General features: G+C 36.6%; 1 protein-coding gene across 1 annotated transcript; it reads right to left on the bottom strand.

Moving 5' to 3' along the window:
- Nucleotides 1-2,156: 2,156 nt before the first annotated feature.
- On the bottom strand, nt 2,157-24,283 carry TBK1 (TANK-binding kinase 1). Its single transcript, XM_009695839.1, has 20 exons — nt 24,172-24,283; nt 22,205-22,345; nt 21,239-21,368; nt 20,441-20,622; nt 19,434-19,594; nt 17,358-17,468; nt 16,360-16,539; nt 14,602-14,798; nt 13,303-13,361; nt 12,077-12,168; nt 11,549-11,650; nt 8,786-8,864; nt 7,796-7,917; nt 7,592-7,668; nt 7,190-7,229; nt 4,789-4,890; nt 4,603-4,699; nt 3,500-3,606; nt 3,087-3,158; nt 2,157-2,290 (listed from the first exon to the last, which is right to left on the bottom strand). Exons 1-20 carry the CDS (start codon nt 24,256-24,258, stop codon nt 2,239-2,241), a joined length of 2,190 nt encoding a protein of 729 aa, XP_009694141.1. The 5' UTR covers nt 24,259-24,283; the 3' UTR covers nt 2,157-2,238.

The raw sequence follows: 24,283 nt of genomic DNA, 5'->3' as shown, positions 1-24,283 counted from the left end.
AACGTAATCAGTAGATGATGAACTGATTACTTCCAAGTTTCTTAGCTACTGCTTAGTTAAAATTGCTTTAGAAAAAGAAATTTTAACAAGATTAATATTACTGATGTATTTAGCAACACTAAAACCAGCAATGTTTAAAATGAACATAAAATATAACAAAACATTTTCCACCATGTAAAAGAATGCCGCACATACTTCAATATACAGAATATATTGCTACTACAACTAACTTTCTTTTTCAGACTGCTTCAGTAAAAAGAAGTTGAAAATTATATATTCCAACTAACACTTCTTTCAAAATTAAGAACCTTTGAAACAGCACAGTGTTACAGACATAATATTGGAAAAAAAGATGCCATTTATGCACAGTTTGAGAGGCCAATTCTTTTAACACTTATGCATGTGTTTTACTGACACTCAGTGAGACTGCGGACATGAACAAACAAATGTAGATGCAGACATTAAAACACTCCAGTTAGACACGATTCCGGTATTTTAAAACAAGCAGTTCAGAAAGCCATGGCTAACCAAGGAAAAACATGTAACAAACTGTTGCACTCCTTTTGCATAGCTAGATTTTTTGAGGAACAAAGCGTGCAAAGAAAGAAGCTGCTCATGTGGGTATAAAAATATCTCAATTCCCTTTTAATATTTGATTCTCACCAAGAACACTGGAAAGCAGGTCTCAGACATCAGGGCAGTGAATTTTCTCTTCTTTTAACAAAGAAGGAATCAATTATAAATTTCAGAAGTTTCTATTCAAATTTTTTTTTTAAAAAAATGCAATGGAAATATTTTGTGTTCTCACCTGGACAGATAAGCAGGGAATAACCATCACAAAACACCACAGATGCTATCACAGGTTACCGCTGTTTAGTTTATACCTAAATGTTTCACCATTAATTATGGAAAATTCTAAACATAGTTGGTCCAGTTGTTCTTACAGACGTAATATAGCAATTAGAAGTGCTACTGGACGCCACTGAACACCCACGGCCAGGTTTCCACAAGGCAAGAATGAGTCCTGCAGTATTTGCATGCTCTTCGTCTAAAACAAATAAGTACACCTGTAGTATCCAAAACAAAGTGAGAGATCTTTTCTGAGCTTTTGTGTGTTTGATTTACTCTTCTCTTTCTCCTCTCCTACATGTTTTGGAGCACACTTTTTCATTCTGCATTTCTGCAACCCAATCACCTAGTACTGAAAGTAGTAACTACTGATACCGGTAAATAAATACATAGTCTGACTAAATTTTCCACCTAGGTTTGATATCTCAGTCGTAAGTCAGCAGTGAGTGTGGTCCCTTTTCAAGACCTAGACCAGCACCTTATTTTTCCAATATTAAGTCACCACTGAGGCATGATGCTATCTAGTCCACTGACTGTCCACAAATTCTCCTAATACCGATTTTTAACCTTTTCAAAAATTATGCCTGCAAACAAGGTTCTGAAAAAGCTATTCTATTTTAAGAACACGCTTCTCTTGTGGTGAGCAACAAGATTTTAGGGAAATTCTGAAAATGCTGTACTCTAAAAAAGGAATTTTTACATTCAGTCTGACAACCTGGAGTGCAAAACTTCCATATACAGAGCAGTCAAATGATTACAGACAGCACGGCACCAAATATGGAGAGGAACTTAAAAAAATATCGTGACTTTGTTTTCTCAAGTAGAAGTGAACTAACAGTTTGGATGTGAAGGAAAAAGAAATGCATTTCCACTCTGTCCTATCTGTGCTTTTAGTCCCTATTCACACTTATTAAAAAAGATCTCATTTAAAACAGTCGTCATGTTCTGTGATAATCATTCAGCTAGGCTCCAAAATAATAGTGGTGGTTAAAGGAAATCCAAAACACTCTTTAAAAACTATTCATAACGTTTAGAGTTCTGCAAGTCCTCTTGCAATAAAGACTAAATGGCATTCTGCAAAAAAGGGCAATTATTACAAGCAACCAAATGTCCATTTCATCGACAACACTTTTTCCTTTAGGACTACATCAGAGTTCCTCCAAGAGGCTAAATTCCCTGCCAGAAGTAATTCTATCCTAACATTGAGAAAAAAAAGATATATATTTCTTTTATATTTACATATTATACATATTTACATTTTTTAATACTACAGTTGTATAGGGAAAAAAAAACCACCTGGATACAGATTTATTATCTGCCTTTAAATATCCCAAAAGTATTTTTTTCCCTTTGAAAAAATTTACAAGTCCTCTTCAAGTCCTTTGAAAGCTAGATACAGTCCACGTTCCGCAGGCCACCATCCATAGTCAAATCACCAAATCTAAAATGAAAAACCAGTATATTCTTAGCTGATTGACCAGATTATAGAATCAATCCTTAATCCACTATAATTTATTTATGGGTTTTTCCTTTCCTGTGCCACATGCCAACAAACGCATTTGTATCTAACTTTTGTATGTGAAGACAGAAGAGAGGATACTATGCTCCAAGTATGGAACTGGGGATGGGGAACAAAACAAAACCAATTCAGCTTGAAGGTAAACTCAGCTTTACCAGCAATTTACCCTGAAGCTTTCAGGAGATCATTATTTTTATATATTTTATCATCATCATGGGAAAAAAAAGCGAAGTCAGTCTGTATGTGATAACGACAACACCCCTGCTCAGGATTGTAAGAAATACGCTGCCTTCTTTGTCTTCATTTTACTTAAGCAATCTGAAAACTGCAAAATCATTCATTCAGATTGCTATAATTCCACAATTGTTAAAAATTATGTCTAAAAGTGAGGAATTAAAAGACACCACTGGATTGCTGCAAGAGTATTGGGTTTAAATTCAGAATTAACCTGTCTGTGCAACAGATATTTTTATTAGCTAAACATAAGTAACATTAAACAAAAATGCCATGATTGCTGTGTCAAAATGATTTTATAGTAATGTTTCAAGGTTTTTAATACTTTTTTTTTCTTTGGTTACACCTCAGATCAACAGTTCAAAATATATTTACAGTTAAAGAGACTATAGAATCGTCCTTTAGTTTAAGTTCCAGATCTATAAAATGTACCAAATTAAGCCTGTTCCTAGTATCAGCCCAAAAAGGGAAAACAATTGCTTGCCTTTCCAAAATGTGATTGTTTTCAGCCAGCTCTTTAACAACCCCTTCCATTTCCTCTTTTAGTTTCTTCATACTGTAGTGACAAGAAGTGAAAGAAAGGTTACAATTTTTATAGAGACAGTTATCTGCTACACTCACTCACCACCACACAGCTTTCAGCAACTTGTCATTACATCCAAAATAAGGGACAGATAACAGGTTGGTTATTTACTAAGTGATGGATGATGTATTAGTGTTGTCCCCTACTCGCTTCCAAATCTGTACCACTGCTTTAACAATATAAAGTTTTTTCTGCAATATAAAATTCTTGATCTTAATACAGCAATCACTAAGTCAACCGTAAATTATTTTTTTTTCAATTCCCCTGTATAACAGGTACAGAATATTACATCAATTCAATTAAGAAATTCTCACCCCAGAGTCATTTCCACTAATGTGTTTGAGCTTGGATAGACTGTATTCATTGTATGTTTCATCCCACTGGAAGCTGCAAACATTTTCTGCGGCAGAGCATCTTGTAACTGTAATAGATAAAAAGGAAATGTAACTTACAATACAAGTTGTCATATGTATCTTGATGTCCACCTTAAAATCCTTTAAACTCTCCATTGCTGTGATGCCTCATAAAATCATTACAGTAGTAAGGCGGCTGATATTCCCCGAGTTGAGATCATCATGGCAAGTTTTGTATTGACATGACCTATAGTTCCCTGATTTGTTCCATCTTCTTAACTGTCTTACACTTTCATCATAAACTCTCAAAAGGAAGAATTACCTATTTGTTATGTTTGTAGATATCCTAAGGCAATAAGATCCTAATCAATAACTGACTTTGGTAGTGCTAGTAAAACATAAATAAGTAAAATGCTGCTCTCCACCATTCCTTAATTGCTTTTACACCTATCAGGTGCTTTTCTTTCATTTGTATTTCCTTTATAAAGAATAATAATTTTACTGCATGAAAATGCTCTCATTCTGTCAAATTTTGAGGTAATTCTGATAAGTTTGCATCCTGCAGTCACTGTCCAAATTTTAACAAAACATCTTCTTTCATGTCACCAGTAGCATTAGTTTAGCACGTATTCCCTAATCTTGAATATGTGAGTAGTTTTTTTATGCTTTCTAAGAGTATTAAGATATCCATTAACGATAACAGCTACACAGAACACTTCTCAATGAACTCACATCCATTCGCACAGATTTTTTGGGGGGAACGCTAACACTGCCAAAAAAACCCCACTTAAACCAAAAACCAACTCCCCCCAGAAAAACTCAAAATCAAAAGACCCCACCAAACTGCAAAATCAGGTCAGGATTCAAAAAATCTCACCACTCTCTTCTCCACTCCAACATCTGCAATGAAGCTACTATAGACCAAATACTACATCCATGCAGCCCTGTATTTTAATGCGACTGTATTAACGTAAGACTCACTATAAACAACACTACTGACATTAGATAATGTGGAATAGTCTTTCATCTATGCAAACACTTTACGTAATTTTGAAGCATTCTACCTCATTTATATAATCCTGGTATTTGGATACCTCTTCTTCAATACCAAAACACTGGTTGGTGAGAGCCAGTAACTGCTTCCTTGTGTGAAGCATTTTCCTAAAAGAAAAAACGTTTTCTTTTAAGAGCTTCCTTTATAAAAGTGGTGCAGTGCACATTACCAAATAATAAAGAAATCAATAGCTTGCCTTGTCCAGTCCTCAGCCTTGTCCAAAAATGTATCATACTTGCTGACACATTCATCTTTGAATAGAGCGATGGCTTTTGTAGCATGCAAATACAGCTTCTGCCTGCAACACAGAAACAACCAGAGCAGTGTTACACTGCTTTCAAAACCCCCTCCTCTAACTTACTTTCTGAAACTTGGAGAAGAGGTATGTGGACTTAAAATCCCTTCAGCCACCTTTATTTGTGCTGTTGTAATGTATAAGAATTCAACACACTGCATGAACTGACAGTTTAGGTTTAAAAAATATTCCCTAGCAGGGAAAAAACCCAAACAAACATTTGAAGCATTTAGTTGCAATTATTTGTATGTGAACAAATGCTCAAATGTCTTCTCTGAGTCCGTATTTATCCAAGCGGGTATATTTAAGGAAAAAGGATTCTAAATGGAAAGGACAGAAATCCTTATTACTTCTTATTTGCCTTCTGCAGATACTTCCAGCATACATGAATAATCCTTTGTGCTGAGTAATATAGATGAACGAAAAAAACCCTGGATTTTTGTGTCAGCTTAAACTTACGACAAGTGAATAAAGCAAGCAGATAAGGACAGGAAAGCAAACCAAACCCCAATTCTGGCTAGCATTGCACACAGTAATCCCAGTGTAACTGCCTTACCATGCTACACATTGCACCAATAAGCGAAACTCAAGGATATTGGGACACTACAGTCTAACACCTGCTTCTGGCATTTCATTAAGTCTTGGGTGAGAGCTACTGGTTAATCAAATTTTGGCTATAGAGTGTAACTGGATTGTCATCAGGCATGCATACCTATCATTCAACAGGAAAAAAAATCCAAATTGAGTGCTGCTCCCTTGTCTATCCAGTGGTAAATACTACAAAGGCCAGCCTCTGTTGCTAATGGCACACCGTTCTTGACAAAAACCACTGCCATTTCTCTCTGGGGTGAATCAAGTGAAATAAGATGTAGTTAGGATCTCAAAGATACCTGAATAATCCCAAAGAGACACTTGCGGTAGAAAATATACCAGTATTCAAAACCATGAAAATTAAGCCTATTTATTTAAAGTTACTCACATATTAATGCAAGGACACAGTTTGAGTAGTAGAGAAAGCCCTAAATGTCTTTAATCTGCCCAAGGGAGTGCAGTTTTAAAACGAGCTATGGATTGCATGCCAATGTTTGCCTGTTTTCCAACCACATCCTTAAGAACACATGACAAAATTATTGCTATCTCTCACATAAAGTCCAGTCCCTCGCTCTTGCAGGGCAATGATACGTCCAAGTCTCTTTCAGCATATCATGATCTGTCTTACAGGTTTCCTGCCCCTACCGTCCTTTATCTTAAGGCAACCTCCCCTCCACTTGGCAGTTACCCCATTTAGCTTTTGCTATGGGAAAATCAAGTGGCACGGTTGTGAGAATACCGATGCCTTCTGCATGTTAACTCTCTACCTGTAATTGTCAGTGAAGCCACACTACTGGTACAAACAGCAAGAATTTTTAGAAAATTACAGAAGCGGTGTCAAAATTGATATAGCACTCAACAAAGTCTAGGGAACCACTCAACCAACCAGCCACTAGGAGAATAACTTAATTACTTAAACATAAGGATCTAGTCTCATTTGTGATGCACAAGGATATCCTGCCCTGCTTCCGACTGTCTATGTGGAAAGGTGCAGGTTTCCCATTTGTCTTGTGTCCTACCTCCCAGTCTCAGAGCACATCTTAAATACCTTAGGGCAACTTAAAATAGTAGTAGGCATCTGCATATGAGGAACTGAATCGATCCTGAGACAAGTACAGCAGCATGAGCAGAGGAGCTGTTTACAGTTGCTCAAGAGTTACTCAGTAGAGTCAGTGGAGCCTAATGGGAGTCTAGACACCCAGGTTACATACAGACACTTAATGTGGCCATCTCTTATGTGACAATTTTAAGCAGGCATGGAGAACTGCATTAAAATTTATTTTGTATGCTATATTTCCTGAAAGATTAAATCATTCTAGATTTTCATTCAGCTAGCCTATCTTTTATTCACCTGTAGAAAATTATCTTCACCTTAGTTAAAAAGTCATTTCACCCTTACCGCAGGCTTTTTCCTCCCTAAAAAAACAGGAATAAAAATGTACTTCCTAGAAGACAGTTATGCCCAGGTAACGAACAGGTATCTGACATTTACATTTAGAAGGTTTATCAGTGAAGAAGCTCCACTGCCAGAAAGCACCTTATTATCATATGCTGGCACCCCTATGTATTTAAGATATTTAAAGGAGATATTTTACAAAGCAATCCTAAAGAGGTTATAATTGAAATAAAAATTAAAAGAGGTTATTGGTAAGAGCATCTGAAGGACCTGAAAGCAATCATGGTATTTCCCAAAGGTAACTTCAAAACTTACTTGTCAAACTTGTGAATTTGTTCTTCATTATAAGGAAGCCCTAGGATCAGAGCAGATGACAGACATTACCAGTTTAATTCTGTTAGTTGTATTTATGTAAAACTCCACTAAGTTTACTCATTTCCTATATGGTTTCCTTCTCCTATCCTGATAGGTAAAAGTGGTCATTTACTTTTTGTTTTCCTCCTCTCCAGTCTTGCAATTCAAATGTATGAGATTAATAGTTGTGTTTCATTCTTATGGGCTTTAAGACAGTATCACTGTCCCTAAGACAGACCTACAGACATATTCATTGCTGCTGACTAACTCTCCATTCCTACCATGGATACCCTAGTGGAACAAGGACTGACGTGTCCTTTACATTACAGTTTATGCTAAAAGTGAATCAAATAAGTTACTTACTTCGTTCTGCCTTGTCTTTTTTGAACTGGTAATAAATGTCTGTGATGGAACATAGCAGCGCCTGCAGCCTTTCTGGACTAGAGTGACAAAAGGAAGAAAATGAGATATTTTCTATATAAATGTAAGTACCTATTAATGAGTTTTATGAACTACAACTCAATGTAAAATTCAGTACACATTAAAACAATTAATACAGTTACTCACTTTCTGTCTTTTGGATGCATGCCTTCCTGATTTGCCCATGTGTCAGCCAGTAAACCACCAGCAGAAAGTTTGGTTTTAATGTCTTGAAGACTAGTTTCTATTGTGCCCTGAGAGCTGGAGAGCTATGTAAGAGCAAGAAAGTTCAATCTTACCACTGGGTAAAGTGAAAAATTACCTGAGGCTGAAAACAGACTGAGCACGTTAATATTATAGACCCATTTGTTTCACTGACCTTCATTAAAGAAATATGCCTAATTATCTGCCTAGGCGTTGCTAAAAGCAGTTAAAGCATGGTATTATTAAAGAAAGAATCATCTTTGATGCTGGCATTTCTGTTAGTTAATATTTATTTTTTTTCATCAGTAAGTTTCTACCTTTCATATATTCCCTGTTTAATTCTACACTTGTTCTTTTGGTTTCTTAAGAATTCATATAATGACATAATTCATACCTTTCTCTCTCCAGAGTTCATACAACCTTCAAAATAAAAATGCACTAATCACCTTTTGCTTTTAGAATGGAGAACTTTATACCTGCTCCCAGGACACCAGTGTGTAAAATTATTTTCAATTTTTCCTTACTTGTCTGGAAACATGATGCAAATTTCAAAGCAGATCACTCTGAAGTGTGTTTCTGTATGTATCATTTTAGAAAGCCAACAAAGTGGTTTAAAATTCTTTAAGGAAAGGGAAAAAAAATGCAAAGTAAGATATTTTTCATGGATATAATTTTTTCACTTGAGTATTTTAGAAAATGAGAATGTATTTTCAGGAACGTCTTGTTATTTTCACTACACTGGGCTAATAAAAGGATTTACTCCGTTTTCAGAAAGATATCCACATCTAAGTATGGGCATTTTAACATTTGGCAGTCTCGAAATTACTTTGAAAATTCAGAGTTGTTATTCACAGGAAAACCTGTGTTATCGTGTATTTGGCTTTTTCTTTAGAAACATCATTTTAAGAATGACACAGGCTTTAAGATACTTACACGCAACAGTTTTGTGTGTATCTCTGAAATTTCATCCACTTCTGATGCTTCCAAGTTGATCTGCATCAAATTCTCACATCTGACCACAAAAAAATCCCACCGTTAAAAAAGAAAATAAACGAGCAGTGAATACACTCAGAATATTCTTTGAATCTAGAGTGTAACAATAACTACCTTTTCTTTTATGTGAAATACAGTATCTGTCAAGCAGCAGCCATGAAACACTGACAACCTTAGGTGGCCATTAATAATGGAAACATTTTAGTTGTGAAAAAAAATTCCTTGAAATTTTTTCCTACATTTGAACTGGTAAAAAGAAGTTTCAAACTGCCATTCCTGACTTCTTTATTCTATTCTCAGTACTTGTACTCGATAGGCAGTGGAAAACTACTTCCTCTCATCAAATAATTTTTAAAAGATTACCAAACTGAAGTTACTTAAAGTAGTCAATGACATGCTACAAACTAATACTCCAGTGCACCAAAATGCTTTTCTGTGGAAACTTACTGGAAAGGCTGAGTTACCAAAACCTTGGGCTGGTTGAGTTACCAAAACCTTAAAGGCTGGGTTAGTAGCACCACCTGTTCGTGTTGATATTTTTCATATGACCATAGCTCAAGTGCCAAATAAATAATGTGGGATGATGTTTTTCCTGTTGACTCTTAGGCACATTTTCTTTTTAAAAACACCATCAGAACCTGCTCAGCTGCTTTCAAAAAATACATACTTTGCTCAACTTCAATACTTTGTTTAACTTTTCAAACAAAAGCTTTGCATTGTCATGCTTTGAAGCATAGCCTTGAAAAGGAAGGACAAACAAGAAGACATGTCCTTTGCTAACTCCGTAAGAGTCTTCTGAAGTCAAATAAACTGAAAATCCTGCCCCTTCGTAAGAGGCCAAAAGACCATGTGCAAACACACAACAAATTTCTATTCACATGAGAACTACTCTAGTTTGCAAGTGAACATAATATTTTACAAATTGCTGCTCTGATATACTGCTGAAGGCACTAGAGTCACAAATCAGAACCTACAGAGGTTTCTTCTGAGCCCTAAGTGCCTTTCTTCCGTGGGGACCTGGTAGAGTGCAGGAAGAAGCTATCTGAACCAAATACAGAGCGAACAAGAACCAGTGCTGTCAACTAATGCAAACTGGCTTGAGGAAGAGTTTGGATTACACCCCTGATGATTTGTAACTAGGCTACACAGGTATACTGTTATCTTGCCAGTTATCAACTTTGCTAGGTTCACTGATGGTGGGTTTTTTTAAAGCAAGTACCTTAAATCCCAGGTGTGTCAGTTTGTACATGTTTGGCATGCACATAGCAAATCTGACAAATCCTGGGGTATCCATAACTACTACATACAAGTTGTTCAATTCGCATATGCACAGCAGCTCCAACATGGCCTAAGTCTACTCTGCAAAGCCAACGGCTCAACATGTGTGCATTAATCATCTTGTGAGCACCTGCATTTCCAGAGCAGCCTGGAAGCAAGTTTAGAGAATCCTCTGACCAAGAGAGCATTCGGGGGAGACTGGCAGTAGGTTGAATAGGTAAACAACTTCCCGTAGGAGAATCCTGTGAAGAGGCGGGGTTTAAAGTTCATTATCAGACTGTGTAAGAATAATACACCTTAAAGACGGAGCTAATGCTAGTTTGTGGAAAGACTGAACAAAACACTGCAAGGACACTTTAAAAGTGGAAGAGATGTGACTGAGAATTGGACATTGAGTGGGACTTGGAGATGAAGCAAAGATCAGGAGAGAGGGAAAAAGAAACTTGGAGGGAGAATTCAATGGTGCAACCCCATCTCCTACAGAGAGCACTTGACTGAAAGAGGTAGGGCAGAAGAGTCTGACCACTGGAAAACATTTGCTTCCTTAGAACAGAAGCCAAGAAAAGTAAGTGTTTTCTGTGGTCTTTGAATCTTGGAAGTCTCCCATGCTAAAAGATAGTAATTCTTTAGTTGCTCCTTACTATACATTTTGTCAGTTTCAAAGAAAGCGCTCTAAAAACTTTCTACTATATAGATCTAAATGGGTCCATATGGGCAACAGTGCCATTCTGTGATACAGACCTCTGCCATTTGAATTAACCAAAATAGACAAAAATAACATGATAGAAAATGACAGAAGTAGAATTTCCTGTGCAGATTACTTTTGGCATCCCTATGTGCACGCACCGTGATCTAATGATATCCTAATGCAGCTTGGGTTTTTTTGGGGGGGTTTCTGGGACAGGGCATTTGTGTTTGGTTAGTTGGTTGGGTGTTTTTTTTGGCAGCCGCTCTGTGTTATATTTCAACATTAAAATTCTTTCCATGCACAAAATGCTATGGTCTTAAAGCTGTGAAAGGGGCAGTATTTAAAGTCATCCTTAATAAACACACACAAGGAAACTGAGTAACAAAAGCACTAATGAAAGGAAAGCTACTTGAGTCTTTGTCCAGGCTTTACTATAGCTTCTAAAGTCAACAACAGCAAATGAGCTGAGTCAGAGAAGAAAGCAGAAAAAGAACACATACAATTATGACTCAATATTAATTACTTGTTCCCACTAGGTTAAGCAGCAAAATTAACACTCTAATTTGAGTAAAGGATATTACTAAATCTGCTTAAGTCACCCCCATCAGTAAATCCATGCTGATTCAAATTTAATTTTTACATGCAAAACCCCTGTAAATAAACTTAAATAAACATAACCGCTGTCATTAAAGATGATAATGAAAAATCAGTGCATTCAGTGTACTGCTTCTACTCACATTTTCTCAGCTTTCTCAATGTTTCTGCTGCAGAAATCCAGCCTGATGACAACCTCTGTCTTTTTATGAACCATTTCATTGTAATCATCCTTGATTATTTCACTAAAAAAGTGAAGCATTAGACTATAACAAAAGTATTCAACTGCCATCTTACCAGCAATCAGTAATACAATAATATATCTACAGTAGTAACTGCAAGTAAGAATTGCTTTCAGTTAGAGATGCATTAGTATAATCCTCATAAAACTATCTTGTGCAAGCTGCTCAATTATATCTGCATGTTACCAGAGGTTAGACTTAAATTATTCACAGAAGGGAAATTGCAAACACCTAAACCTTATTGTCAGAAAAAGTGATTTTTGTTTCCTTAATGACAGAAAGGAGGAAAAAATTCAGAAAGTCTATTCATATTCAAGGAGTAAATAAAACCTCCCAAGATACTAGAAGATCACAGAATTATGTATTGATAATCAAGGCATATCTCAATTTTAAAAAAAAAGGTGCTATGAAATTCAATCAATTGCTTACATTAGCCATCGTATTCCTTTTCGCATCAGCTCCTGGTAAAGTAGCAAAGAACTGGCAACTCTACAGGCATAACATACGATACCTGTTACTGCCTGGTGGAAAAAACAAACAAAATTAATACTAATCTGGCATTCTCTTAACAATTTTTTCAGGTCAATTAAACACAACAAAACAACACAGATTAGGAAAAGAAAGACCAACATGAAGATGGTAGTTTAAAATGCACAACTTTGCCCAAACCTCAGTTGGGAGACAACGAAACACTCATTACGGAGGCAGAGCTAAACATGGTAGTGAGTTTTTCCAGTTATGCTGAAATATCTGTTCGGGATGAAAATAAGTCTCTTATAAACAAAAATGACACCACTTACTCTCAGGATTTACTTTAATTTCTGGGAAGTCACAAGTACATTTCTTCAGTAGTTTAGGAATTAAACACATACATTAAAAAATGTATGTAAAAAATGACACATTTTTAAATTCTAAGGCTAGGGACTCTCTTCATTGACCTAAGTCCACTTACAAGTTTGCTGCATTATTTAGCATTGTGAACAAAGCAGAATCAGTAATTTACAATATTTAAAATAATTAATATCAACTGATGACTTTCTGTTTATTAATTGTAAAGACTTCAGGTATTCAAAGAGACATACGCTTTCAGGACTACCATGCCTCAACACAAGGCTCCTCCTCAGCAGCCAGTATTTTACAGGCATAGTATAAATGGTGGTCACAAAAGTCAAAGCATGGCAATACATACATTCAGTAGTTTTAGAAAAATAACCAAAAGAATGAAACACCCTCTACTTCTTTCCCACAGATTCTGAAAATTTTTAAGAGAGGCAATAGAAATTCTACTCTTCTGCAGAGTCCTAGAGACCCCTCTCTAAGATGTTATGAATCTTCTAGCTAGCTTCAGGACTCCAAAGTGGCAGGCTCCTTTCCCACCATCACTGAATTATGCAGTAACAAAGCACTTGGACTTTAGAAGGCTGTTTTTCAGGTTTGTTCTTTTTTTAAAAAAATATACAAACATATTTTGTATACAAAGTATGGCTTTAATAAACTTTTGGAGCCTTTGTTAACAAATACATTTCAGTCAATCAGAATCCTCACTAGCATATTAAAAATAGTTTCATTACCATTATTCACCTGAAAATCAAGTAGCTTGCATTTCAGTATCATTATCTGAGACAGGTATATAAATTAAAATAATAATTACTCACTTTAGCCATACTGGCATCCCCATCCAAATCATAACGTTGATGTACTTTAGGAAGTAAAACTGAAACACAAAACAGACATTTTCTTATTTTCCATAAGAGACTTCAAAAGTTCAGACTGTTTCCCCGCCTCATCCTGTACACTGGTTTTATGTGCATCTACATGGATTTTCATTTAATCTGTTAGTGCCAAGCCTTTTAATATCGTGTGGTTCTCATGCACACCTTCAAAACCAGCCTTTGTCTTAAATGGTTTAAATAACTTGGGATCTTCAGCAAACTGTCCTTCACTTCCTTTTCCAGACTCACTTTTGAACATGCTGCATAGCACAGATTTCATGCAGGTCTCCACTAGTGCTCTCTCTCCATTGAGAAAGCCAACCATTTCTTTCTGTTCTTCAGCCCTATGTTCGTCCGCATGGGAGACCGTTCCCTCTTATCTCATGGCTGCTTAGTTTCGTTGAGACTCTTAAGGGCAAGACTTCACTAAATAGTTTTTTAAAACCCAGGGTAGCCTCTAGCAGCTGAATCTCCTTTGTTCTCATGCTCATTGACTCCTTCTGAAAGCTCTGGCACAATACAAAGGCCCTGTTGATCCTTCCACAAACAGCTCACCTACCCACAAGACTCATCAGCACCTCTGTGCGAGTGCCAGCTGGCCCAAGCAGACACTATGCAGGACAGACTGACAAAAGCAACGCTGACCTCTCAACTGCAGGCATGTCCTCCAGCTCGTCTCTTATAAAAAAGGGCTCTGGCATAGGGCCCTCTATAAGCTTCTCAATGATAAATGGAAATGCAAAAACTTACTTTCTTTTTTTTTCCTGTTATGGCATTACCTTATCTTCTAAGCAAAGGTAAGTTGTTAAAATCTTCTCTGTTAACTGAAAGGCTAACTACATTCATGACAAATAAAAAAAAAAGCAAAACTTGAATTTCCATTTAGTGAGTAATGGAACAAAAGAACCAGCTTTGAATTACATTCTATAATGTTCCTTTCTACTTATTAAAAGTGTTGTCTTCAAAAAATTTCAGAACTCCATATGTACCACCGCATCTTAACACACAAATGCTCAGGTTCACAGCACCACGAACATTAGAAGCAGCTACTGTTTCTGTAAAAATATGTTGGATATTCAGCATCTTTGAAAACAATTGGCCTGCATACTTAGAACTTCAGGTACCAACAGAGAAAATTTTCAAACACTATTTCTGAGATATAACAGACATAAAAAGATAATTAAATAACCCAAACTATTTACAAAAGATAGCTATAAGAAAGGGGAAATGACTTTCACATACCTTCTTCATAGATTAATCCGACAATGTTCACAGCCTCCCTGCTTACTACAAAGATAGGATTCTCCTGAGTTGTTCTGGGGAAGTGCTGTGCCAACCTGCCAGGTTCTAGTATTAAACGGCGACCTTCATATATCAGTTCTTGATTCTGAGATGGTATTTTTGTCTGTTTGTAGACCAACTCATGAAATATAGCAGCTCTATAATACAAACAATGTATTCAGTAGTAGACAGAATCACTACATTAGTTCAACAACTCAGATTTTGTACTACTTAAAAATCCCTTTTATTTCTGATTAATGAAGAACTGGTTTTACACATAAAGCATTTGACTTATAAGCAGAACAAAAAGCAGCACACTGCCTAAGGCTCCAGGTTGCTCGTTTACAAAAATAAATGCTATTTCCTGCAAAATATCAAACTTCCCTTTCTACCTCTGATTTTCCACCAAAGCACGTCTGTGTAAACAAACTCGCTTTGGCCTGAAGTCTGAAGGTCAGTAAAAACAGGCAACACCAGATGAGAGGAAGGAAGCATACTTCAGTTTTCTGAGGCATACCCACTTCATCAAAGGAGACGGATGGTCTCTCCAAGAGAAAAGTCTGGCGTTTTACATGTCAAAAAGCACACACCTTAAACTCAGCCTGTAAGCTAACAGACAGCCAGATTATCTCCTAAAACAGCAGTGATAAGGAAGACCAAAGACACTTCTGTATTTTATTTCCAGCAACCAATGGACACAAGACATAAGAATTTGAACCATCTTCTATAGTAGCTCTGGCAAGACACCCCCCCCCCTCCCCCCCCCCCCCCCCCCAAAAAAAAAAAAAACCACCAAAAAACCCAATGAACAAAACCACCCAGAAAGAAGAAAAACCTTAAGGACACTAATAGGAAGGACCAATTTGCCTCCTATGCAGCACTAGTACACTGTCACTTCTTAATACTACAGCTAGTATATAAATAAATGTCAGTAATAATAAAAATAAATTAAAAAAATAAAGTACAAATAGCAGTTTGAGCTACAGGCAAGATTTCTCTGCAAAAACGGTATTTGGGCTCTCAAAATACAAATGACAGAATAGAAATGAAAAATTGGAAAAGGCCAGAACTGTATTTACACATTTGATGAAATACCTGTATCTGTTTGCATATTAGAGAAAACACATACTCTATATTATCTGTAATAAGGCAGAGAAAAGGCACTTATTTTTGTATCAACCTGTACCCTAGAGTTTACAGCTTTTAACATCAGCTTTTAACATCAGCACTTAATGACCACAATGTGAACTCCATATAACTCAGAATCCTAAATTGTACCAATTACAACTTCAGAACCCCTGTGAGAATTTTATGTCAGACACAGACGATGCGCACATTTTGTATTCTTGAAGACAAGATAAGAAAAGCAAGAGTTGAACGGAGTCTCTGGAAAACTACTTTGTAAGTAACACATACAAACGTGGGATGAGTCAGTATCCCTTAAGAACACAGACACATTGTAACACATCAAGGATTAAGTCTGTGCTCCCTCACCGATCAAGACCAAGTTTAAGACCAGTTGATTTGACCTTCAATGATTTTATTTTTACTTTTGGTCAACATGCAACTGCGACTACACAGGAGAATTACAAGCTTTCACTTCCTCAGATAAACTGCTAAGGAAAGGCTTCTGAATTTGTGATCTTGGTGATCTGAGGTCACACTACTGTCTGCCTGAGTAAGAGCAAAGTAATGAAAAGAGAGAGAGAGAACGCTTACGTATTATAGCTGTGAATATAAACTTTGTGCAAGGTCATCTGCTGTAGTGAAAAGATGTGGATTATTATTCGGTGCAGTATGTCACTCGTCTCTGCAAAGAACTGGTCAAATCCCCAGCATTTTTCCTGGTCTGCTTCAAGAATATTCGCCAGGACAGGTGTGAGGAGTACTTGCAGACCCCTAGAGGACACCACGAAGAGATAAGACAACTTGGATCTACTTGGATCTTTTCTCCTTTAGTATTATTAGTATAAACTAATGAATTGATATAAACCAGACTTTGACTCTACACCCCTTATGGGTCTATATATTTGGCTTTCAGAAAAGTTTGTTTCTAGAGTCTGTTCACAGAACAATTTTTTTCTCCCTTTACCATGAAAGAGTAGTAACTTCAAAGTACTGAAGAAGTCTCAGGGAGATAAATAGGTAAATGGGTTATGGGTGGTGTTTTTAAAATCATATTAAGATTAGATCTTCCATGGCTCTTCCTACTGAGTATTATGACATATTGAAGCAAAAAATATGATGATAAAAACATTTAAAAGATACTATATGTTAAAATGTGCTGATGTGAATTTTTTTCTGGCAAAAATGCAAGTATCTGAGTTGTCTTTTCTTATCATTTCCTTCCTACTGCCCAATCTTTGTAATGTCTGAAGTCACATTCTTGCAAGAAAGGGGGGACGTCAATTCAAAGTTTATTAAATCTTCATACTCTTTCCTGAGGGTGGAGAAAATACAGTAATAATCTTTCTTCTCTTCATACCACTTCAGATTCTCAGGTGCTTGTTTGTAAATTAGTAGTCATAAAACTATTTGGACAGATGGGAAGAAAAAACACTTGATAACCTAATGGTAGACTGTACTGATCTACCGAAGAGTTCAAAGAAAACAACTGCAACAGTCAGATCTCAGTTCCAAAGACCCAATCCTGAGAGAATAACTGAAAAAAACCAATCAAGTAGCACTGAAATATTTTGTGAGAAGTTCAAACTTACTTTGAAAGACTACAAGAAACAGGCATCTCCCAACTCCACTCGATTGGTCCATTTTCTGCTTTCTGTATTCCAGAAATAGCACCTGAAGGCTTTCCAGTGATTATTTTATACCTGTGATACATTATGAAAATAATAGAGACTTCAACTACTACCTCTTGTACATACACAGGTCTAATAACTAATCCTGAAAGGGGGATCAATAATATTTATCTAAAAAACAGGTTGGGCTAAATTTGTAGGCCTAATCATTTGCAATAATTAGGAAGCTTCACTTACAAGCTGACAGAGTGGTGCTAAAATAGTAAACAATAAAAAGGAAACCCTTTGGGCTATGTTGGAGAACCAACTTTCTCTACCTCAGGTTTGGGAAAAATTTAGGAGAGATTTCAAGCATCACTGAAGGAAGCTGAAGTTTTTTCACAAGTATTAATTAACTGAAGTTGGATTTCCAAGGCAGTTCAATTTAGGCATTCACATGACTAACTTCTAGCATGTTCCATGGCAAGAGATGACATGTAGTCACCACAAAGTCACCTGGGGATAAAGAAGGAACAGGAGGTGGGCTTTGAGAAATTACTTTAACTTGGAAACATCTAGCAATTTGGATACGATATGGCATTGTCTAACTTTGTACTGAATAGTCTAGTATTTCTCAAATTTCTCATAAAACGCATCAGGAGCGATAAGCTTTTTGCAACAGAAAATTTCAGTTGTGCTTTCTCTTTTTGGAGGACAAGGAACATACAAAATATATGTTCTCTGCTTCTCTCTCAAGAAGATACGGCAAGAATGTCTGTGGGATATAATCACAGGATGGGAGTTTCCTTAAACTAAGGAAACTGGAGTCAGCTTTGCAAGGAGTACCAGAACAGAGATGTTATTGGCTTATTAGAGCTCCCAAGTACCACCTTGCTTTATTTTTTAAATGCAACACACAGAACAACAACAAAATAGAACTAGACTAAGATGAAACAGGAAACAATTCCAAACAGCACGTCATAGATACAACTTCTGTTTCCCATTCAGGAGCTACCCCTGTTATCTTCAGCCACAGTCTACAACTACGCTACTCAAAAATGTGACTCTCATGGGTAGTGCGTGCATTTCAAGACTGCCTGGGAAGATAGCCATTTAAAGGACAACAAAAATTTGCAGCACTGAAAACCCAATATCATAATTTTGCTTGAATATCCAAGTTACATACACCACACTGCAACAAACCAGCTTAGTGCCATGATGAAGGAAAGATGTGTTGGAAAAACATTAGTGTTTTGGAGGAGCTCTCTGATGCTTAATTCAGGTCTTAAGGTGCCACACAGTAAAATCCTTGTTGAAGAAGAATGTTTGTACTGGTTTTGGCTAGGATAGAGTTAATTTTCTTCATAGTAGTTCCTATGCTGCTGTGTTTTAGACTTGTGAACAAAACAGTGTTGATAACACAGGGATGTTTTAGCCACTGCTGAGCAGGGCTTACACAGCATCAAGGCCTTTTCTACTTGTCACACTGCCTTGCCAGCAAGTAAGCTGGGGTAGGCAAGAAGTTGGAAGGGGACACAGGAGGACAGCTGACCTCAAGGGCTATTCTGTACCATACAACACCACTCTCAGCAATAAAAGCTGGGAGGTAGGGGGGGCGAAAATTTGCGAGGGAGGCCACTGGTCAGGGACACACTGGGCATCAGTTGGGTGGTGGTAAGCAACTGTTTGTTTTTTTTTTTTCGCATCACTTGTTTTTCTTGGGTTTGTTTTCCTTTGGGTTTAGGGGTGGGGGCTTTTTGGTGTTTGTTTGTTGTGGTTTTTTTTACTTATTAAACTGTCTTTACCTCAACCCACGAGTTTTCACACTTTTACCCTTCCAATTGTCTTCCCCATCCCACTGCAGGGGAGTGAGCAAACAGCTGTGTGGTGTTCAGCTGCCTACTGGGGTTAAACAACAACAAAGTTAAAGAATGTTTTTCCTTAAATATTTTCACTATTTTAATGTTTACTATATGTGCGTAGGATTTCTTGATAAAAAGCATATCACAGAATGACTTAATTTACAACCAGATAAAATTGTCCTTCTAAATTACCTACATCACTTCCTTGTTTCTACGAGGTCCTTCAAAAGGTCGGAAAGGCAAACTCCCTGTTGCAGCATGGTAAAAGGTCACCCCTATGCTCCATAGATCAACTGTTGCTCCGTACTTTTTCTGATGCTCTTTCCTCAAAACTGCTCGCTCATACATATCGGGATGCTAAAAAAAACCAAAACACACCAGAAAAAAAAAACCAACAGAAAAAAAGAAGTTAGAATTGCTTTATGAACAATATAAAGAACAAAACCCCAACCTATCATTTCACAGCAAGGTAACTGTCATTCTAAACTTTCAGCTCTTTAATCAAAAAGCAAAGTTAGCTTGTATCATAGAATTTGCTTAAACTATTCTGACAGAATATCACAGAAGTGTTCCTAGGTATGACAATCACTTTTATTAAAGGTTTGCAAAAAATATTTTAAAATTTAGCTAAAGATTGACTACTAGAATAAAACCCCACTGAAGAAGAAGAGAAAGCAGCATTCCTCTAGATGATTTTGAAACAACAGAAACCAAATCAGAAAAAGATCCATAGCAGAAGAGAGTATCAGTTACGATACTACATGTGGGAAAACACGGCAGGAAGAAAATTATGCCTAAGATGCTTGTATTGATGCTTCTCTGTCTGTCTCTCTCTGGTTAACTAAGATGCCAAGTGGATCTTAACTACACCCAACATCATTCGAGTAGCTCAAATACAAACCAAAAAATATCTACAGAGATAAAGGCAAAGACAGTCATAACTAAAATACTGTTGTTCTTCCTTTCACACAAGGCAACAGTGGAAGCTAGATCTGAAAATTATGTAAACGCTACTGTGCTCAGATCAGCAGAAGAACTGGCATGACCCAAGGTGAAAAATGTGGAAAGTTCTAAAAAAAATTATAATACAAATGTTTAAATACTAATTCCCAACAGTCTGACCTTCACTTATTCAACTCTCATCACAAAGGGCCCTGGGCTTCAAACATTTCTTCAACATAAAGTGAAATCATATCGGCTTACTAAATACTCTTCTGTGCCATAGAGAGAAACAAATTGTTCATCATCTTCAAGTTCTCTTGCAGCACCAAAGTCTGTAAGTTTGTAAACAGACTGACCATCTTCACCTATAACACGCATTATATTGCCTGGTTTGATGTCACGGTGCACTATTCCATTCTCCCGGAGATGATTCATCCCAGCCACTTCAATTAAAAAAAAAAAAAAAAACAAAAAAAACCAAACCAAACACACCAGAATTTATGTATACATCTTGACGCAGACTGCTCAAACATTGAATTGTAACTGAGGCTAGGAAGACGTATGTTTACTTTCTTATTGGGAAATGGGAATGAGAAGGGACACTCAACAAAAAGACCAGGATAAGAGAATATTCTAAGCATTTTTGCCTTTTTTTCTTTCAAACAACTACATTATAGTATTTCTGGCTCTCAGCAACCCCTTTCCCATAAAGTAATGGAGGAAAATTTTATAACAAGCAGACAGAGGTAAACCTCACTATTTTTCTAATTTACTCTTCTGAGATTAATTATCAACAGGAATCAGTCCAACAGGTGACAAATAATCTTGAAACAAACAAAACCAAATTATAGCAATGCTTCGAACAGAAATGGCTTCTTAATGCAGTTATCTATACCAATATAGATATAAATAAAAGATGTGACATCATATGACCATATTTATTTGCTCAATTACTTGACAGTCATTCAAATTCCTCATCCTTTGCTCTTTCAAGATAAATAAAACAAGTATGAGTTTGTTTCAGTCAACGAATTAGACTAAAGAGCAAAGTCTACATACCCACATCTCTCAAAACAATTAAGAACTCAGACTCTGGCAAACCAAAGGCATTAGATGGCTCCTCTAAAACTGTATACAAACTCCCACATGGACAAAATTCCATAACTAGTACTTTGTGTCTAGTCGTTGTCTGGAAAAAAAAAAGAATTAAAAAAGATGAGTCTGTGACTATTGTGAAAACAATGTCAGAAATCACATATAACCACAGGATCTTACTTTCAAAAAAAAGAAAAAGGAAATCTGTAGTTAGATCATAAATCCCATTCTGGTGATCTTCTCCAAGAGAAGCACAGGTGATTTTTTATATTGTTTCATGTATTCTAACTTGGAGAGGGGGAAAAAAAAATCAAGAAAGCCTCAAGTTCAAGGCACTTAGAGGGTTGACAGCAGTACTGATAGGTGGACAAACCAGAAACTACAGCACAGAAGAGCAGACAGCAGCAATCGTCCTTCTTTCCTCTTTACTAATCTCAGCATCTGGGTCATTTCAATTGATCAGTCTCAGTTTCAGCACAACTACTGCAATCCATACTAACATACAGTTCTACGTGTCCTATGTCATTATTTTAGTTAGTTGCAAAGCAAAAGCGTAAAATTGTCAGGATTATTGAAACACCTCCAACTATCAGTATGTATTAAATATTCACACATGTCAATAGCTTAAAAATCCTAATTCAAGATAAAGCTTAGGACAGTGGCCTCTTGAGATGGCTTTGAAGAACCATAATCTATACCTGCACGCTGAAAGCAACCATATTCTTTCAAAAAAAAAAACCCCATCAACAACAAAGAAAGAAAGAAAGAAAACCAAAAAAGGGTGGTGGTCGAGTCAGGGTATTCATATCATCATATATGTTACCATTCTTTAAAAACGTAACTTTATCCTCTATAGTTCAGGATAAAGCAAAAAGACAGTGCTGTGGTTACTACCATGCATCTCAGATCACAACTACAACAACTCATTACCTCTTCTTCGATGGCAAACAATTTGACAATGTTCTTATGATTTAGTTTCTTCAATACTTCAAACTCTCGCATCTGAACATCCACAGGACGAAGGAAACTTATACTGTTAAATACTTTGACAGCATATAAGTCCCCAGTTTTCTGTTCAAAACAAACAAATTACTAATCAAACAGAAGCCTAGGATTGTAAATGTACACACACCCATTATCCAAGCATTCTGAGATCTGTTGTGCATACAAGCATACCCAGATTAGAAATAGTTCAAAACAGTATTTTGTGTTAAGGTGAAAGTTAAGATTCTACTAAAAAAAATTACGTATGTATTGGTTTAGTTCAATACAGACTAGAAGCAAACAGACTCGCCGAATGGAAACTCAACATTCGCCCACAAAATCTAAGTGCTTTTTAAAAAAAGAATCGCTAGCATAAGAAAGGCTACACATTTAAGAATGACCCACAAACTTAGCTGAAAAATAATTTTTCAGTAAGAGGTAAGCCACTTGCACAAATCAATGAGACACACACATACTACAGTTGAGAATCTCGGCTTGCTTAAGTTTCAGATGTTGAAACACAACTTTCAGACGTTCCTCTGTTTTTATTTATTGCTCTGTTTATACTGATAAAGCGTATTTTGTTTTTTCAAAGAAAGCAGTGTCGAGCACTACATACTACTCATGCAAAATCCTGAAGCAATTCAAACCCACGTAATAAGTGACAGAAGCACAGTCATGAGTTTAACCAGAGACTTAAGTTCTCAAGTGGGACTAAACCCCAACATGCTCAGGCCACAGCACTAGCTGAGAGTGCAACTCCTGTCCCTCTTAGGGCAGAGGACCTCCCTGTGCCCACTCTAGGAATAAGCTTACATTAGCAGTCTGGTGTGCACAGATTCTTCCTAAGGACAAAGCCTCCCTGTGCTTTGACTAGGTGTGTTGTACAGCACACTTACGTGCACTACTGGTGACCAGGTAAAAGTTTTCTCCCGTTGACAATGAAGCGCAGGTCATGCGCTCACACTAGTGAGGGTGATGAGAGGTGCAACCATGAAACTGCAGGCTTTACATGGGAATCATTCTGTGTTGGAATTCATTCACCCAGAAAAGTCCATTAACTGCTGAATTATCGCTTAGTGTTGCTCCATAGTTAAATGCGGAACATAGAAAACACCGTAGCTTATCTATACCTTCATATTGATTTCACACAGACCGTCATCACTACAAGGGAACATTACTTTCACAACCAGGCTTATCTTCATTTTGTGAGACATACCATGAAATTCACAGCAACAGAATGACCTACACAAGTAAGGGCATTTTAGCCCCTTGCTCAGGTTACAACATACACATCAGTATATCATTTCCATGGCAAAACTGCTCAAAGATGTACTATTTTGTACTGATTACTCATGGCACATCACCAAGAAGATGGTGTCCTAGACATGTATGAAGCCGTGACTTACAGACAAAGACTAACAGCAACTTCAGCCAATACAGTAATATGTTAAGAATATTTTACTTATGGTACAAAATTTAAAAAATCACAAAAAATGGGTTTTAAAAGAGCTGGGAAAAACTATGAAAAGAGAATTTAACAAAGACAAAAATAACATATCATGTAATAAAAACTGATAAGACTTTTATTCCTGTTTAAATTGTTAAGCAAGGAGTATTTTTTCCATAAAATTGAAGAATGGAGCAATGAAGAACTAGTAACTGTTAATATTTTACAAGGACAAATAATACAATATTAAAAACAAATCCTCAGAAATAACTGTATAGAACTCTAATTCAATGGATGAATATTAAAAATGAAAAACTAAGTACAAATAGTAATAAAGATATATTTGCTTTAGACCTAAATCTTGAACCGTTTTACATTGGTTTCATGATGCTACTCACATCATGAGAATCATGGAAAAAATTTCAATTTTCCATGTTACTCAGATTAGTAATTCCTCACAAACCTTATGTCGTCCCCGGAAAACATTTGCAGTAGCTCCCTGTCCTAGAATGTCAGACAACAGCCAGAGGTAATTTGAAGTGCTCTGCATCTTTTCTCTTCGATTAGATAGTTTT

The sequence above is a fragment of the Cariama cristata genome, unplaced genomic scaffold, assembly GCF_000690535.1.
Source record: "Cariama cristata isolate BGI_N322 unplaced genomic scaffold, ASM69053v1 scaffold40262, whole genome shotgun sequence".
Lineage (NCBI taxonomy): Eukaryota > Metazoa > Chordata > Aves > Cariamiformes > Cariamidae > Cariama > Cariama cristata.
This window is presented reverse-complemented; position numbering and strand designations above follow the sequence as displayed.

Bases quoted from the DNA above. Each gene is read 5' to 3' on its own strand.
- TBK1 (XM_009695839.1), bottom strand. From the start codon at position 24,258: ATGCAGAGCACTTCAAATTACCTCTGGCTGTTGTCTGACATTCTAGGA. The intron at 17,469-19,433 runs GTAGGTAATTTA...AATGTATCACAG, and splicing joins CGTAGAAACAAGGAAGTGAT to GTATAAAATAATCACTGGAA. The intron at 8,865-11,548 runs GTGAGTAGAAGC...TTTTGTGGTCAG, and splicing joins ATTGAGAAAGCTGAGAAAAT to ATGTGAGAATTTGATGCAGA.